The 18022-nt window shown below is 44.5% G+C and overlaps 1 protein-coding gene across 1 annotated transcript; it reads left to right on the forward strand.

The window, feature by feature from the left end:
* The first annotated feature begins 794 nt into the window (after nt 1-794).
* LOC124404131 (mucin-2-like) lies at nt 795-17904 on the forward strand. The gene is made up of 9 exons (XM_046878019.1): nt 795-867; nt 9327-9414; nt 9543-11135; nt 11172-11324; nt 11505-11895; nt 11941-12594; nt 14008-14482; nt 14954-16693; nt 16794-17904. Exons 2-9 carry the CDS (start codon nt 9348-9350, stop codon nt 17094-17096), a joined length of 5376 nt encoding a protein of 1791 aa, XP_046733975.1. The 5' UTR covers nt 795-867; nt 9327-9347; the 3' UTR covers nt 17097-17904.
* The last annotated feature ends 118 nt before the right edge of the window (nt 17905-18022 follow it).

Genomic DNA, 18022 nt, shown 5'->3' on the forward strand with positions numbered 1-18022 from the left:
ATGAAACTGTTCAGAATGAGTTATAAAACTCTCCGTTTCTCATTTCCACATTTCCGTACGTATCTCTGATGTAGATATATATATATATATATATATAATTATATAATACATGTAACTAATTACTCTATCAGTTTTATTTTTTCACACTAACAAGATAATAAGTTCACGTTTAATTATTCCAAGATTTAACAAGTTTATTAATTTTTTTTATTTCCTTTTTTTATTTAGGTGACATACAGATACAGAGAAATGAAAGGAAAATTTTCCCCTATACCTTGTACCTACAGGATGAAAAAATTAACTCGCACCATGTCCTTCCGGTTTCCACGATATCGTCGGATTTTTTTTCGTACAATTTTAAGAGATTTCAAATACAACGTATATTATCGCATGAAGTGTGCGGTTAACTGCTCTCAATGGATGTTGGTGAAGGAGGCCGCGAATCCACGATATCAGAGTCATCCACGCCGCCTCCCACCTGCTGCTCCGGAGGGATACGGAGGCAGAGTGGCGGGCCTCGCCGGCATTTTCTGCTTGCAGACACGGCTAACTTGGCGAACTCTATAAGTAGGGGCCATCCTCGATTCCCTGAGTTACTCCGAGGCTGTACTCGCCACCATCAGAAACGAAACCATCAATACACAGTCTATAAGTACAAGTCTCGACAGTTCGTCACTTCGCAAAGCAACCAACACGGCTCAGGATTAAGACGCAAGGAAACATCCCAACCGTGATTAATTTTATCGATCGTTTTATTTTCATCGATTCGGTAGAGAAAAAAAAAAAAAGACAAATCTTCATCGATTATTGTTATGGTGTTATGTGCGAGATAGAATCTACTGCAGATCGTCACAGAGTTTGATGAAGGTGAGTGTTGTTTGAAATTTTTTATTCTTATTATTATTATTATTATTATTGTTGTTGTTGTTGTTGTTGTTGTTGTTGTTACACCTCGAGATTTGGAGACATTTTTTTGCGAATATTCATTTATACTTCTTAAATTCGGACGATAAACAGTTACTTTTGCGTATCTTTTATTAGAATATAATACAGTTAGTTTGTCTCTCTGGACAGTTTGTAATTAATCACCCGATTTTATAAAATCCAACGCCAACGCGCAAAGTATCGTTGAACTCACCGCGTATTCTAACGCGTAACTGAGTTAAAACGACAATTTTGCTGGTGATTCGCGGCATTGAAATCTCCCCGGGATTCACAGCCTTGTCCTATACGCCTGCGACTTTGTACAACGAATTCGTACAATTATCTGCACACAATAGAAACTACATGGCTAAAAAACTAAATTACACATTATCATTGACACAGATACCACAATAACGCGTTATTTCTGATTATAACGTTTTCAGGGGGAAAAATTCTTTACAATGCGATTTTCGCTCGTATTCTGTAACGATCTTTTGATTCACCGACATTCCAATTTAATTAACGATTCATTAAGAAAACTGGGACACCGAAATGGCTAATCCGGCCAATTCTCGTCTTGAACACCATTACGGAACCTTGCTTATCTCGTAACATCGTCAATTTTCCACCTCGTTGACAATAATTTTCATTAATTTTTACAAACGCAGCTCAACCGTGTCGAGGTTGCTTCTTTTTACTTCTCTGTTATTATTATTATTATTGTTGTTGTTGTTGTTATTATTATTTTTTTCTTTTTTTAACTTGCACCGAACCACGGAGAAGTGTGTCCCCGGAACATGTCTTCCGTTTTTCGTTATCGAGTTTTCGTCCATCAAGTCGGTCAGATAACCTGATCGCTTCAGTTTCCGTTAAAGCGCTCAAGATTTATCCGATTCATTTGTAAAATATTGAAAAAAAGTTTTAAAAAGTTCGGACAGGTTTTTACCGTGCAATTGAAACCGCAATTTGCGATGAACGTTTATAAGAACTGAAGTTAGTGACGTTATCGTAACGAAAGATTGGGATAAAAATTTACTTTTCATCATTTTTGTAACGACTTTGAAGGAACTCTGATTTCAAAATTTGAACATTTCTTGTTTTGGTACGGTTTATCAAATTTCAGACAAATAACAATAAGACTCTTAAAGTCGCGAAATACTGCTTTTTCCTCAGCTTGAATCGTTCCAATAACTCGTTGCCAACTTCAACACGACAGTAAACGACGATGATCCAGACACGTTATAAACGTACGTACCTGCAGCATGTAGGCACTTACGTTCTCCTACTTCACCCTCTTCTTCGGCAATTCGCTGTACGTACCGAGTATATTGAACGCTACTGGATTCTGTAAGAAGCAGGCCAGAATACGGTCGAGCTATTGTCCGTGCAAGATACGTGAACACTTTTTGCGGAAACATACCGGTGCGTTCTCCTCGCGCGGTCTGCATCACGAGACTGTCGCGAACGAGGAAAAGGAAACAAAAAAAGAAAAAGAAAAAAAAAATTATCCAGCCAGTTTCAGTCTTCTGTGAAATATCCACAAGCATTGCGCTGCTGTGTTGTTATGCTGCAAGGACGGATGAATCAAACCTCACAGATTCTTTATTTTTTGTTTTTACTCTAAAATCGTTAAAAAATTGCTCACAAATGTTACATACATTTTGCCTTGTTTGATTAAAATTTTTTTCAAAAACGTAGGAAATAGAATTTTTTCATTTATTCAACACCTTGGATAGAATTTTAATCCTTAATCTTAGCAAGAGGCGCGTTTCATCCACGCAGTTTATCCATAAACTATAATGACCAGTTTGCATAGATAATTAGCAATTATATAGCATCTCTCGTAATCGATGAACAACTTATCTCTCGTCTCGCGGAAGACGTGTTGGAAAAATGAGAATTCGCGGTTGATGAACGCCAAGCAAGAAGACGGGTACTGTTCAGAAGAGAGAACGGTGCAGTAGACGACCTTGCTACTTTCAACGGCAAGGCTAGCCGTGCGCCTCGCGCCACGCCAGGGTTCAGCACACTCTTCAATCTCGATCGATCGCGGTTGATCCATCGATCCTAGTTTCCCCTTCTTCCAGTTACCGTGTTACTGTACGCGGTTCTTATGTAGGCATTTTATCGGTCCTTATCATGACCGAAAATTTCACGATGTTGGTGCAAGAACGAATGAATCGACGTCGAGACCTTATTCAATTGGAAAAATCAAGTCAACGATCAAATTTAATATTGCAATGAGCAGGAAATTTAGTATTTGTAATTGTTCCTTTTTTGCGTTTGCGTTTGCATCGCAACGGCTTGCGTCATAGGAACTGCATTGTACCGTTATGCGATATTAATCGGTTAATAATTAAATTAGCCGCCGAATTTTTAGGCACGAGTCTGAAAAAGGATCACCCGGCGATTGTGCGCAATCCTTTGTTTCGATTGATATTGCATTATTCATGAAATTTTCGAAGAAGCCGTTCACTGCTACACAATTCTTCATTATAATTTCAAATCCGCGAACGGAATTAGTGGAATTACTTTTTCTTATACCTACGTTTTGCAAAATTCTCATCAAGTCGAGAGAATGATGCGATTCAAGTGTTTTCAAGGGTACGTTGAACCCACGAGATGTAATCTAATACCGGGACCGCTCTATTTTTCTCGGCCAGAATGGCACCATTATATTACAGGCTGCGATCGGAAGAAAAAAAAGGCAAAAAGTAACTACAGCCAGCCTGAGGACGGAATTCTTCCTAATTTCTTTGCGTCTCGAGTACAATTCATTGTGACTAAGATCCTAGATCTTGGCACAACGACTAGTTGACGTGACTCTGCTATTAACGTCAGGTGCACCATTCTTTTTCTCTTACAGTATTTCCAATTAGTCTTATGAACGAGTCCGGCATTATTGCACCTGCGTAATTGGTGCCCATATAAGCTGGATGGATATTCAATATCGAGCGGTGAATTCCTTGAAATTATCATTGAATGGTACAGCGGAGCTTTTTGCATCGTTGAATTACAAAGAAGATATGACAAAAATAAACTATTCGTGACTTCTCTCAAACTGAGAGAAGGAAGACGTTTCGTATGGTCCTGGAACGATCCCACGCTGGATCTGCTTCGCATTTACCAAAGAGCATCGGAGCCATCAATTTGCGGGGCAGAACCGCCAGGATCGTATCTCGGGAAGAGGTCGAACCAGCTCCTTCCTTCCTTGCAGTAACTAATGGCCAGGCCATTTCCTTGGCCGTAAACATTTCAATACACACATACTCGTTTCGCGTCTCCTTCGGGCTTTACGCGGTTCCTGAACTACCATATAAGCTCATATCTAGTTTCCTTGCTAAACGTTGCACCGCTTTGAGTTGTACAACGTTCGACAAGACAATGGAACTATCTAGCATCTACTTACAATAGACAAGTGGTAAACCATGCGGTGTTTAAGGATCTATTCAGCGTACAGTCCGATCGAAAACAACCATGAACAAACAAATTGGCTCGTTACCGTCGAGTCGATCGAGCCGATCAAGATGCAGGTACAAACGGAAGAAGAAGGGTACGTCGCATTGCTGACAATCAGAGAAATCATTTCCATGCATGTACTTCTGCTGTTATTTCACGTAAACACTTTGTACTTAACGATTCTAAATTTTTTCAAATCTTGTGTAATTCTCACCCTGCACGCAGTTGCAATTTTTCGACAAGACTGTACAGCTGATGGATACCTAACGTGAAAACAGAGTGCTTTACAGATCTCAGATACAGAGGGAGAGGAAGGAACAACAAAACTCCAATTGTATGTGAAATCTTGATCGTTCGGAGTGTAATACCGATTTCGTGGTGTAATATGAAGATCCTCCTCACTTGACGCTTCGCAAGTTAGCTGAACCGTGAAGGTTGTTCATTTTTTGTAACCCAACGAAGCCGCAGCCGACTACGTTACGTAAAAGAGTACATCATACTGCTTTTTCGTCATAGTCACCTTCTTCGCCTCTTTGTTTCTCGGTTGAAAATTGTTTCTATATGAAAAGTGTGACACAAGTATGACAATGTCTTTTCGCATTCTTAATTCGTGCCCGTTAAAGCATTCCACTAGTCACGAAGGTACACCTTAAATCGAACAGCAAAAACGGGTTTAAAGTTTCCGGCATCGAAACCGGTCGTCCCAGCAATCGGCAGTTGCTAATTAAAGACAATCACCGTGGAGTTCGGGTAAGTCGGAATAATTCCATGCCGCATCCCGGTCGTCGAGAATTCAGTCTTATTACCATTTCGCCGAATTGGGTACTTCGAGATCGACACAACAGACACACCTTGTGATTTGGCGCAAGTGGTTACACCCGGCGAAAATTTGCCCCTTGAATTATAATCAGCTTCTGTATCGCTGTGAATCCGCGCAAATAAAACTGGCCTCTCAGCACCAGAGATTCGATTTTGTATTCAGTTCACAGTAGCTGTTATTCATGCTGACTGTGTGAACGAACGGAGCTGCCCACGCCGTTCGCGATTACATGTTTCATTCATCGAAGGTCGCACGGAAGAACGGATATCGGACTTCGGTAACCCATATTCAAAAACCTGCTGATTTCTGCACGCCAAGTGCCTTCCTTCCTGCGTTTGAATCTTATTTTCATCACCTCATATATTATATGCAGCAGTGTGAAACGATTCGAAGACATGAGATCGCTCGACGCTACTTTGTACAACTATACTGTACGAACTTCCGGTGAAATTGACAATCATTTTTCAACCATCCACCTTCTTCATGGCACAGTCATTGAACCTTACGACTAGAATGACACACACGCGATCGAAATTTGAGAACCTGCACGTAATATCCGGTGAACTTTGCACCCAGATCTCGCGATCCTCGGTCACGTTTTCGTTTTTCGTCACCGCGTGAATTCGATTTGATCGATAATAACGAATAACGGCGGCTTTTTTCAAAGTCCCAATTATCCGCGAAGCCCGCGTGGTCTGGTTTGTAACGCCAAACCGTGGATAACGTATAAACGGATCATCGGACAACGTGACGATATTTAATGTCCCCAGTTCTCGCGATGCCTCGTTTCCAAATTCCACGTGGGGTAGGTATACAGGGTTATCAAATTGAGGTCAATCGCCGAAAAAATGTTCGATTCCGTTCCGCGGATCGATTATAGATTCGCTTCTATCACCAGTGACACATTTTTTTCCCTCCAGAATCACGATCGATAACGGTTCTCTCTGATCTACGAGATGAAAAAGTCCAAAAGAATATTCTAATTTTTGTCACATTCGGAGGCAAAGTCCGTTAAAATGTGTGGGACACAACTTACGCTGGTATTCCTACCTACCTATACCAACGAATGCGAATATTCGATACTCGATCAAAGCCTTTTAAATCCACGAGTTAACTGTTAAGCATGTACATCATTACGTGTGCAAACCGCTATTATAATGGGAACATAAGCCGAGATCTTGTAAACAAATCCTTGCCCGGAGGAAGATTTTCGCGGTAAGGTAGTAGCATGATGAGACCGTCAATACTAAATCAGTTAAAAAAAAATAAAAATAAAACAAAACATTGCGTTAATCTCCGATCTTCCGTACGTATTGTAAGGTGATGCGATGAGGTTGGGCAAAGCGTTATGAAAACTACCGCCATAAACTCGCTTTAATAAGCAGGGAGCCAAGGCCTTTTGTCGAGTTATACTTCCTCTGTTATACTGCTCAAGAATTCATCGAGTGAACATAACGCGTCATGTTATCCTTCCTTTTTCCTAGTAATTCGCACAATTAAAACGAATAATATAAACCGGATGGCAGGTGACATTGAACTTGATTTGAGTCTTGCATCATACTAGAGCGCAGTCATTCAGCATGGAGAAAGGAGAGCCGAGGCGCCTGCCTCCACATATTCGCAGACCCCACATAGAGACAGTAATGTGTTTGCGCATTCCACCTGTCTCCTTCAATAGCTACAGCTAACCTCACGGTAATTCCACTCTCCTCGTTATTACTGTAACGCGAAGTAAAGAAAGAGAGAGGCTCGCTGCAGCAGCGAGAGGAAAACCATTCAATCGGTTAGAGAGTTGGACCAATATTTGGATAGAAGAACCGAGGGTCAATGCAACTTGGCCTGACTCACGCTCACCCACCGAGTCATAGGCATGATAATTTGGCTATAATTAATGCGTGAACTTCTTTTCGTTGTACGCCCGATTCACCGGTCGAAGAACAAGCGATGAGGTGCAGATTTATGGCTCGAATCACATTACGCACGAACGTGGCGGGTGTTTATCTGAATTCGAAATCTCCGGCATTAGCATATTCGTGTCGTATGCGATCATCGCGATATAGGTACGCCAAACATGTGAGTCCAATCGAATCTGATCTGAAAAAAAAGTAAAACGTGCGGTGCCATTGGACCGTTAGACGCTGCGCGGTGTAATTCTTCTTGAAACTTTTGCGGAAACAGATGACTCGTTGGTCTACCCTAGTATGGATTCTAGTCTCGTAACACAGTTGGATAAACGCCAGAAGAAATTCCGTAATATTGGCAGGCATCGATCGTCGCGTTTGTCGTCTAACTGTGTCTCTCGACCCTTCTTCCACCCGACAATGCATGCCATCAGCCATGCCACAAATAGTGGCTTCGAACATCGGTGACAGATAGTTGAATTTTCCCCGCTGATGGTTTTTGATCGACCCTTCTTGACCCCCACGTAGCATCCCATTATCATTTCGGGCGACATCTTCTTTTCACAGACACATTTCTTTGCCTCCGAATTGAACATCAACTGATTGTGAGTTTCTTCTCCCCGCGGTTCGCTCTGTCACGGTTTATCCTTTTGCTTCAGGGGTATTCCTATTATCCAATATGTTTTCAGGTGTACAGTTAGATGGGCACAGCTCTCGGTCGTCGTACAGGATTTGTTTATTTATTTATTTTGCTATTCAACTTACTAATCTCCCTCATGCTCGCCAATCGCTAAGGCACGAACAACCGGCCACGGCGCAGTTTGACGTCATCGCCGTGCCCATCCAGAGGTAGCGATTTGTAATGAATCACCGGTAAAAAATATGTACCATGTTTTAGTTGGGCTCTGAATCAAATCAAATATTCTCATCAAATAATAGTCTCGATTCAGCTAATCTCACGTCTCCTCCGACAAATTTGAAAAATATCGACAACTGCAAACGGCAGGAAGGTGGTACTTTACAATTGCAGAGGTAGAAAATTATGGACAATCAAGAACAATACTCCAAAATAAAAAAGGTTTTGACCTATCATTGTCAGTCCAAGAAATCAGAAAAATAACGCGAATATGTCGAGAGCATTTTGCCATTATAGGATCGTGGCACTTCTGCTACCATAGGCGGTTAATTCCAGCCTTAAAAGAATCATCTGAAAACCGTTTATTCGACCTAAGATACCAATATTTTGTACTCAAATTCTTCTGTCATAAAGTATCCAGCTTGGAACGTTAAAATAAATCAAACCTTGGTGAGAACAGAGCTGAGACGTGTTCACCAAACTGGTATAACATAAACAAGTCTTTTTGGGATTCTATCTATCGATATCGTTTTACTATTATACAGAAACTTTATGACAACATTTATGTAAAAAAAACTTGATGCTCGATGTACCAGCCACAGGTGAATGACCAGACATACGTTAACTCTTTTCTTAAGGAATCGGGTGGCTTCACTTGATTTCGAGCTGCGCTTTCGTGGCAAAAACTAAACTGTGTAAAGACCATTCTTTAATGAGTTATACATAGATGTAGTTGTGTATGTAATAAGAATCTGAGGAATTGAACCGCAGAATGTAATTTACGAAATAATTAACACTCTTCAATTCCGCGAAGCGAATCGTATGATACGTGGACATATGCATAGACCACAACTTATATATTTTAAACGCGTATGTGCTTCCATTCTGTTGAACTCTTACACATGACGCCGGATAAGACCCGAGAATCTTTCGCCTCGAGCATATTTTTTTACTCCCTATTCACAAAAATGGCAGCGTAGATACGTCGCGACGAATGGCCGGCGACTGTCACAGCTTCTGATTTGATAACCCAGCTGGGATGTTGACGGACAAAAAAAGAAACAGTTATCGAGCTGTCACTCGTTATTCTTATCACTGATTAACTGCCTCGTGGGAAAATCCACTTTTACTGTAGAGGTAAAAGCCTAGGTACATTGCAGTATTGATGTACATACGAACTTTCCGTCAGCCAATTAATCTGGCAATTTCACACGGTGGATATAAATTGCTAAAAATGTCTCCGATCTCGAAGCTTCCGATGTTACACAGTACACGCTTCAACGATTGATGGCACAAATATTTTAGGCAGGAAATCAATTGAATATATTTTTTCATCGGTTAACATCGTTTCACTTCCTGATTTCAGATTACGTCCACAGTTTAAACGATGTGGAGACGCTTATGGACGCTGGGCGTCCTCGTGATATTGGCGCGCTTGTCGTCGGCAGATAGAGGTGAGTCAGATCGTTTTTTCATTTTATTATCGATTTTTTGTTCAACCTATAATCCCGTTTTCAATGACTAATTGTTGATACGGAACGTTCTCTTAAGCTCACTTCCGGAAAAATATATTCTGTTTCAGTGTCATCCCGGAGCAGAGAGTACGATTATGAATTTCGACAGAGTAGTGAACCCTTTAGATGTCCGTCGGAAGGATATCACACCGATCCACAAGACTGCAAGGTTTATTACAGATGCGTCGATTGGGGGAACGGCAGTCCTCTGACGGCCTTCCGGTTCGAGTGCGGCAGCGGAACGGTGTTCTCCAAGGATCAGGGTGACATTTGCACGCATCCGTCTGACAGTGGCCGACCCGAGTGTGACGATTCTGCGAATGAAATCGATTCCTCTCCACAAGGCAACCAAGAGGTTCCGAAAAATCCTGAATACCCTCAAACTACAGCGAGGCCGAGACCGATTTCGACAACGGGGACAACGCAGGCCACTGTTTCATCGCCACAAGGAACGAGACCGGGAAGTAGCGATAGTGGTCAGAATAGTAATGTACAATGTGCTCAGGAAGGCTTCCTTGCGGATCCCAAATATTGTCGAAAGTTTTATAGGTGTGTCGACGGAGGCACAGGCTCGTACATAAAATACGAATTCTCGTGTAGCAGCGGGACGGTTTGGGATCCGAAAATTGAGGCATGTAATCATGCGTGGGCTGCTTCGAGAAGTGATTGTAGCGAAAATGGTCTAGGAGGAAACGGTAACGGTGATAATGGAGGTCCCGAAAACAATGAGAATGGGCAGTGGAATGGAGATACCGGAGGCAATGATGGACAATGGAATGGGGATACTGGGGACAATGGTGGTCAATGGAATGGGGATACTGGGGACAATGGTGGACAATGGAATGGAGATGTTGGTGATTCAGGACAACCAGGTAACCCAAATGGACAACCTGGAGATCCTAACGGACAACCCGGAAGTCCGGGTACACCGGGCACACCTGGAACACCGGGCACGCCGGGTAGTCCAGGAACACCGGGTACGCCAGGTACTCCTGGAACGCCGGGCACTCCAGGAACATCGGGCACACCGGGCACGCCGGGTAGTCCAGGGACACCGGGTACACCGGGTACACCGGGTATGCCAGGTACTCCAGGAACACCGGGCACGCCGGGTATGCCAGGTACTCCAGGAACGCCGGGCACTCCAGGAACACCGGGCACACCGGGTACGCCGGGTAGTCCAGGGACACCGGGTACACCAGGAACGCCAGGCACTCCGGGCACACCTGGTACACCGGGTACTCCAGGAACGCCGGGTATTCCAGGAACGTCGGGTATTCCAGGAACGTCGGGCACGCCGGGTACGCCAGGTACTCCAGGAACGCCGGGTACTCCAGGAACGTCGGGCACGCCGGGTACGCCAGGTACTCCAGGAACGCCGGGTACTCCAGGAACGTCGGGCACGCCGGGTACGCCAGGTACTCCAGGAACGCCGGGTACTCCAGGAACGTCGGGCACGCCGGGTACGCCAGGTACTCCAGGAACGCCGGGTACTCCAGGAACGTCGGGCACGCCGGGTACGCCAGGTACTCCAGGAACGCCGGGTACTCCAGGAACGTCGGGCACGCCGGGTACGCCAGGTACTCCAGGAACGCCGGGCACTCCAGGAACACCGGGCACACCAGGTACATCGGGTACTCCAGGAACACCGGGCACACCGGGTTCGCCGGGTAGTTCAGGAACACCGGGTACGCCAGGTACTCCAGGAACGTCGGGCACTCCAGGAACACCGGGTACACCGGGTACGCCGGGTAGTCCAGGAACACCGGGTACACCAGGAACGCCAGGCACTCCGGGCACACCTGGTACACCGGGTACACCGGGTACTCCAGGAACGCCGGGTACGCCAGGTACTCCGGGAACGCCGGGTACTCCAGGAACGTCAGGCACTCCGGAAACACCAAGTACACCGAGTACTCCAGGTACTTCAGGAACACCGGGCACACCGGGCACACCTGGTACACCGGGCACTACAGGAACGCCGGGTACTCCAGGAACACCGGGTACACCGGGTTCGCCGGGTAGTTCAGGAACACCGGGTACGCCAGGTACTCCAGGAACGCCGGGCACTCCAGGAACACCGGGCACACCGGGTACGCCGGGTAGTCCAGGAACACCGGGTACACCAGGAACGCCAGGCACTCCGGGCACACCTGGTACACCGGGTACACCGGGTACTCCAGGAACGCCGGGTACTCCAGGAACGTCAGGCACTCCGGAAACACCAAGTACACCGAGTACTCCAGGTACTTCAGGAACACCGGGCACACCGGGCACACCTGGTACACCGGGCACTACAGGAACATCGGGTACACCGGGTACGCCAGGTAGTCCAGGAACACCGGGTACGCCGGGTACTCCAGGAACACCAGGCACACCGGGCACACCGGGCACACCAGGAACACCGGGCACACCTGGAACGCCGGGTACTTCAGGAACACCGAATACACCAGCAACCCCGGGCAGCTGTAACGAAGAGGGATTTTTTGCGGACCCTAACGATTGTCGTAAATTCTATCGCTGCGTTGCTGATGGTGCAGGTTTTATTAAATATCTATTTGACTGCGGCGCTGGAACTGTATGGGACCAAGCTGCTCAAAGTTGCAATCATTATTATGCAGTACCCACCTGTAATCCCAGTACCGGCGAATCAAATGCAACTGCTGTCGATGAGCAGGGGGATCAAAATGAATCAACCAGCGAACCCGGAACTACTACAACTAATGTACCAACCAGTACTAGGAACGGAGGCGGTACTACGAAGCTGCCTACGTCAAACGTCATGACAACATCTTCTAACGAAGTAACTACGCAAATTCCTGAAAAGCAGCCACCCACATCAACAACTGAAATCGATGGGAACACTATGGTAACAGAATCATCACCTTCACTTGAGCCTACTGATCAATTGACGACTAGGTCGACGACCCTGACTTCAGGGAATCAAGTAACAACAGTCTCACCCATAGAAACGTCTTCGCAACCAGATGATGGTTCGTCAAAAATTCCTAAACCGACACCATCCTTAACTTCACCAGTGGAAACAACCGATTCACAGGGAGCAGTTACGAGCCCGCCTGAAAGCTCAACTCCGTCCACAAAAGCTACGGATTCGCCGGGAACCGCTACTTCGATGAGTCCGGATAACTCTGACAAGTCTGGAGAATGCTCAGAAGAAGGATTCTTTGGTGATCCAACAAATTGCCGTAAGTTCTATCGTTGCGTGGCAACTGGTTCGGGATACACAAAATATGACTTCGAATGTGGTACCGAAACAGCGTGGGACTCCTCGGCTCAAACTTGCAATTATATCGACCAGGTATCATCATGTAATAGTGAAAGTAACGGAACTGATCAAAGCACAAATTCTGGTACCTCGACGAGTACAACTCCATCTAGTAGTACAGAGCCGTCTTCCACAACCATTGAAAATACTGCGAATTCGAACATGGGAAATCCGGAAGGAACTACCCAGCATCCCGAAATAGACAGAACTGATGAACCTGGCCAGATTAATTCAAGTACCGAAAGTGGTCAGCAAACGACTACCAAAGCACCTGTTCCGACCAACTCACCCGGTGATTCTACCACAACCGCTACTTCGATGAGTGCGGATGGTTCTGACAAGTCTGGAGAATGCTCAGAAGAAGGATTCTTTGGTGATTCAACAGATTGCCGTAAATATTATCGTTGCGTATCAACTGGCTCGGCATACACGAAATATGACTTCGAATGTGGTACCGGAACAGCGTGGGACTCCTCGGCTCAAACTTGCAATTATATCGACCAGGTATCATCATGTAATAGTGAAAGTAACGGAACTGATCAAAGCACAAATTCTGGTACCTCAACGAGTACAACTCCATCTAATAGTACAGTCCCGTCTTCCACAGCCACTGAAAATACTGCTAATACGAGCGTGGGAAATCCAGAAGAAACTACCCAGCATCCCGGAATAGACAGAACTGATGAACCTGACCAGGTTAATTCAAGTACCGAAAGTGCTCAACAAACGACTACCAAAGCACCTGTTCCGACTAACTCACCCGGTGATTCTACCACAACCGCTACTTCGATGAGTACGGATGGTTCTGACAAGTCTGGAGAATGCTCAGAAGAAGGATTTTTTGGCGATCCAACAGATTGCCGTAAATACTATCGTTGCGTATCAACTGGTTCGGCATACACGAAATATGACTTCGAATGTGGTACCGGAACAGCGTGGGACTCTTCGGCTCAAACTTGCAATTATATCGACCAGGTATCATCATGTAATAGTGAAAGTAACGGAACTGATCAAAGCACAAATTCTGGTACCTCGACGAGTACAACTCCATCTAGTAGTACAGAGCCGTCTTCCACAACCACTGAAAATACTGCCAATACGAACGTCGGAAATCCGGAAGAAACTACCCAGCAACCCGGAATAGACAGAACTGATGAACCTGGCCAGGTTATTTCAAGTACCGAGAGTGGTCAGCAATCGACTGCCAAAGCACCTGTTTCGACCAACTCACCCGGTGATTCTACCACAACCGCTACTTCGATGAACCCGGATGGCTCTGACAAGTCTGGAGAATGCTCAGAAGAAGGATTTTTTGGCGATCCAACAGATTGCCGTAAATACTATCGTTGCGTGTCAACTGGTTCGGGATACACAAAATATGACTTCGAATGTGGTACCGGAACAGCGTGGGACTCCTCGGCTCAAACTTGCAATTATATCGACCAGGTATCATCATGTAATAGTGAAAGTAACGGAACTGATCAAAGCGCAAATTCTGGTACCTCGACGAGTACAACTCCATCTAGTAGTACAGAGCCGTCTTCCACAACCATTGAAAATACTGCTAATACCAGCGTGGGAAATTTGGAAGGAACTACCCAACATCCCGGAATAGACAGAACTGATGAACCTGGCCAAGTTATTTCAAGTACCGAGAGTGGTCAGCAAATGACTACCAAAGCACCTGTTCCGACTAACTCACCCGGTGATTCTACCACAACCGCTACTTCGATGAGTCCGGATGGCTCTGACAAGTCTGGAGAATGCTCAGAAGAAGGATTTTTTGGTAATCCTACAGATTGCCGTAAATACTATCGCTGCGTATCAACTGGTTCGGCATACACGAAATATGACTTCGAATGTGGTACCGGAACAGCGTGGGACTCCTCGGCTCAAACTTGCAATTATATCGACCAGGTATCATCATGTAATAGTGAAAGTAACGGAACTGATCAAAGCACAAATTCTGGTACCCCAACGAGTACAACTCCATCTAGTAGTACAGAGCCGTCTTCCACAACCACTGCAAATACTGCCAATACCAGCGTCGGAAATCCGGAAGCAACTACCCAGCAACCCGGAATAGACAGAACTGATGAACCTGGCCAGGATATTTCAAGTACCGAGAGTGGTCAACAAACGACTGCCAAAGCACCTGTTTCGACCAACTCACCCGGTGATTCTACCACCCAGAGTTCGTCAGACCAGTCCACAACTGTCGAAACAACTGAAACTTCACCCGGATCAACTTCCACCGAAGCTTCATCAGAATCTTCTCCACAATCCAGCTCCACTGAAACCTCGCCTGAATCAACTTCCGCTGAATCAACTTCCACTGAATCTTCCTCTGAAACAACTTCCCCCCTTGGCTCAACAGAAACATCAGTTCCGCCATGCGTGACGGCCAAACCAAACATAACGGAAACTTGCGAGGCGGAAGGATACTATCCACATCCAACGGAGTGCGATAAATTTTATCGATGCGTTGATAACGGGAATGGTTTCAATATATACAATTTCGATTGCGCGCCTGGAACTATCTTTGATCCAAGTGTCAGTGTTTGTAATTATCCTTACGCTGTGTACCCGCCAAGAGACTGTTCAGGAAGCGGCCAAGGAGCTGGTACGACTGCAGCTCCTGGTGAGACAGTAACGTCGACTGAAATGACAACGCAAGAATCGGAGTCAACAACAACATCATCCGGGTCAACGACTGAAGACTTGGAATCTACGACGTCAGCTGAATCAACGACACAAGATTCAGAGTCAACGACGTCACCTCAATCGACGACACAAGAATCGGAGTCAACTACATCGGCCGAGTCGACAACTCAAGACTTGGAATCTACGACTTCAGCTGAATCAACAACACAAGAATCAGAGTCAACGCTTTCGACGGAATCGACGACACAAGAATCAACGTCTACGACGTTTGCTGAATCGACAACCCAAGAACTGGGATCGACCACGTCAACCGAAACGACAACGCAAGGATCAGAGTCATCAACTTCAGCTGAATCAACGACGCAAGAATTAGAATCATCCACTTCGTCAGAGAATCCTGTACCCAGCACTGCAACCGAAAGCACTACAACAACTTCAGAGGAAACAACTGAGGAAGGACAAACCACGAGTGATTCGACAACGGAATCGTCCATGGTGAGCACTGAATCTCCGATAGAATCAACGACGAGTCCATCAGAAACAACGCCGCAGTCTTCAACCGACACAATAATAGCGGGAACGACGGACAGCACTTCCGAAGGTACCACTGAAACTACTACCGAAGCCTCAACGCCGTCTGAAGCCGGAACAACAACTCAAGCTACGTCAGAATCAAGTACGGAAAAGGCTGAGTCCACGACTATCACTGAGTCCACTGGTTCCACAACGGAGTTGGAATCTACAACAGAGAGCGTAGAGAGTACTACTGAAGGCTCGCAGACGACGTCAGAGCAGTCGGAAAACACTACGGAAGGGCAGAAAACAACAGAATCCACAGAACAGACGACATCAGAAGCTCCGGAATCTACAACAGACTCTCAAGGTACTACAACTGATCCATCAAGTCAGACAACCACACAAAAATCCGAGGAATCAACTACGGATACTTCCCTAACAACAACAGAAGCCGGGTCAACTGAAAATCCCCAAGTCACACCCTGTCCCCTTGCAAACTTGACCAACGAACAAATAGCGTTGGTCTGTCCAACCGGGTTCCGCCGCCACCCGAAGTACTGTAACCTATTCTACCAATGCACATCGGCAAGTAACATGGAAGTCAAGGTTTTGGTTCTGAGTTGCCCCGAAGGCACTGTTTACGACAGTCAGAAGATCCAGTGTATTCCTGAGGAGGATTCGAGTGAACCATGCTCTGGATCGAAGGCCGATGCCAGATTCTACCGAAGATTGAAGGACAACTCCATGCCTCCTGTAAGTATTGTGAGAAACGCTGAAGTCGTTGTTGAGTTATTTTAATTTTCTGACATTCAAACTGAGCGTAGGTAATTGACCGAAAAATATTTAATTTCAGGTGAAAGTTCACAGTCAGAGCCTCTGTCCGAGCGAAGGTCATTATCCATATGGCGAAGATTGTAGCAATGCCTTCTTCAAGTGTAGGCGTGACACAGCGGGCTCGATGCAGGGATATGTATACAAATGTCCACAAGATTTCGTTTATTGGTCAGTTTCAAGAAGATGCGAGAGAGCCAATCGCCTACCGATGTGTTCGTCCGCAGTTTACAAGAATAAGAATTATCCTTGGGACAGTCGTTGGGATGTGCCAGTAGAAGATTTTAATGTTTCCGCGAGAATGCTCAATTTTGAAAGCTATTAATTACTGGATAAGTTTTGTATAGATGCGTTAGACTGTAGATAATAGAAACACGACATGGATGTTGAAAATCTTTTTATTATTTTAATTTACATATAGATTTTCAACATCCATTGTCGCTCAGGCAGCTGCCATTTTCGAGTAATCATTTAATACTGACGTAAATAGTTATCTTGAAACAGCAGCTTGTGCCTCGTTATCATATGGATTCTATTTCCAATAATTAGATATGAATAGAGAGAATCTCCGTACGATTTTACCAATCCTCGTCATAAAATCATACGTGACATTCAGGGACTAGGTTGTGGGATAAGTGGTTATAATCACATTTAATATTAAGTTTTTAGTGAAGTTGAAATATTTAATGCTATCATCTTTATTTATTTTACTAAAACGTAGCATCTTGCCAATCACGCGGCAGAACAGAAAAAAATCAAAAGCTGGTTTCTTATTGGATATTTCCACGACTGTATATGTACAATATTTAATTTTTATTCTTTTCTTTTATTTAATGTTAATATTATTTCATCTTAGTCACTTAATTATATCTAAACTATCATATGAATTAGAAGATGAATAAACTATTTCGTAGTCGTACAATCGTACAAATGTGTCTACGGTACTGTACAGAAGTCTGATTTTTGTGTCCATAATACCCGATCTCTGCGAAAATTACTTTCTTTTTTTTTATCTGTGCTTGTTTTATTGCTATAAACTATAATATAAAACAATATATTTATTCACTTGAATATCACAGCAAATACTGTTTCTTGTGATTGCCTAGTTAAATATTCTATAAATTATATAAGCAAAGCAGTATAAGTATTTGACCTAAAATAGTAGCTTTATTCTTGTTGAATAAAAACTGTATTGCAGATAATTCAGGATTCGATGTTACCGATTTTTGAAGAAAAGTTGTCAGCCATCAG

The sequence above is a fragment of the Diprion similis genome, chromosome 3 (genome assembly GCF_021155765.1).
Source record: "Diprion similis isolate iyDipSimi1 chromosome 3, iyDipSimi1.1, whole genome shotgun sequence".
NCBI lineage: Eukaryota > Metazoa > Arthropoda > Insecta > Hymenoptera > Diprionidae > Diprion > Diprion similis.

Coding starts and splice junctions, on each gene's coding strand:
- LOC124404131 (XM_046878019.1), top strand. CDS start 9,348: ATGTGGAGACGCTTATGGACGCTGGGCGTCCTCGTGATATTGGCGCGC. Junction 11,325..11,504: donor AGGAACGCCGGGTACGCCAG/GTACTCCGGGAA, acceptor CGGGTAGTTCAG/GAACACCGGGTACGCCAGGT. Junction 11,896..11,940: donor ACACCGGGCACACCTGGAAC/GCCGGGTACTTC, acceptor AACCCCGGGCAG/CTGTAACGAAGAGGGATTTT.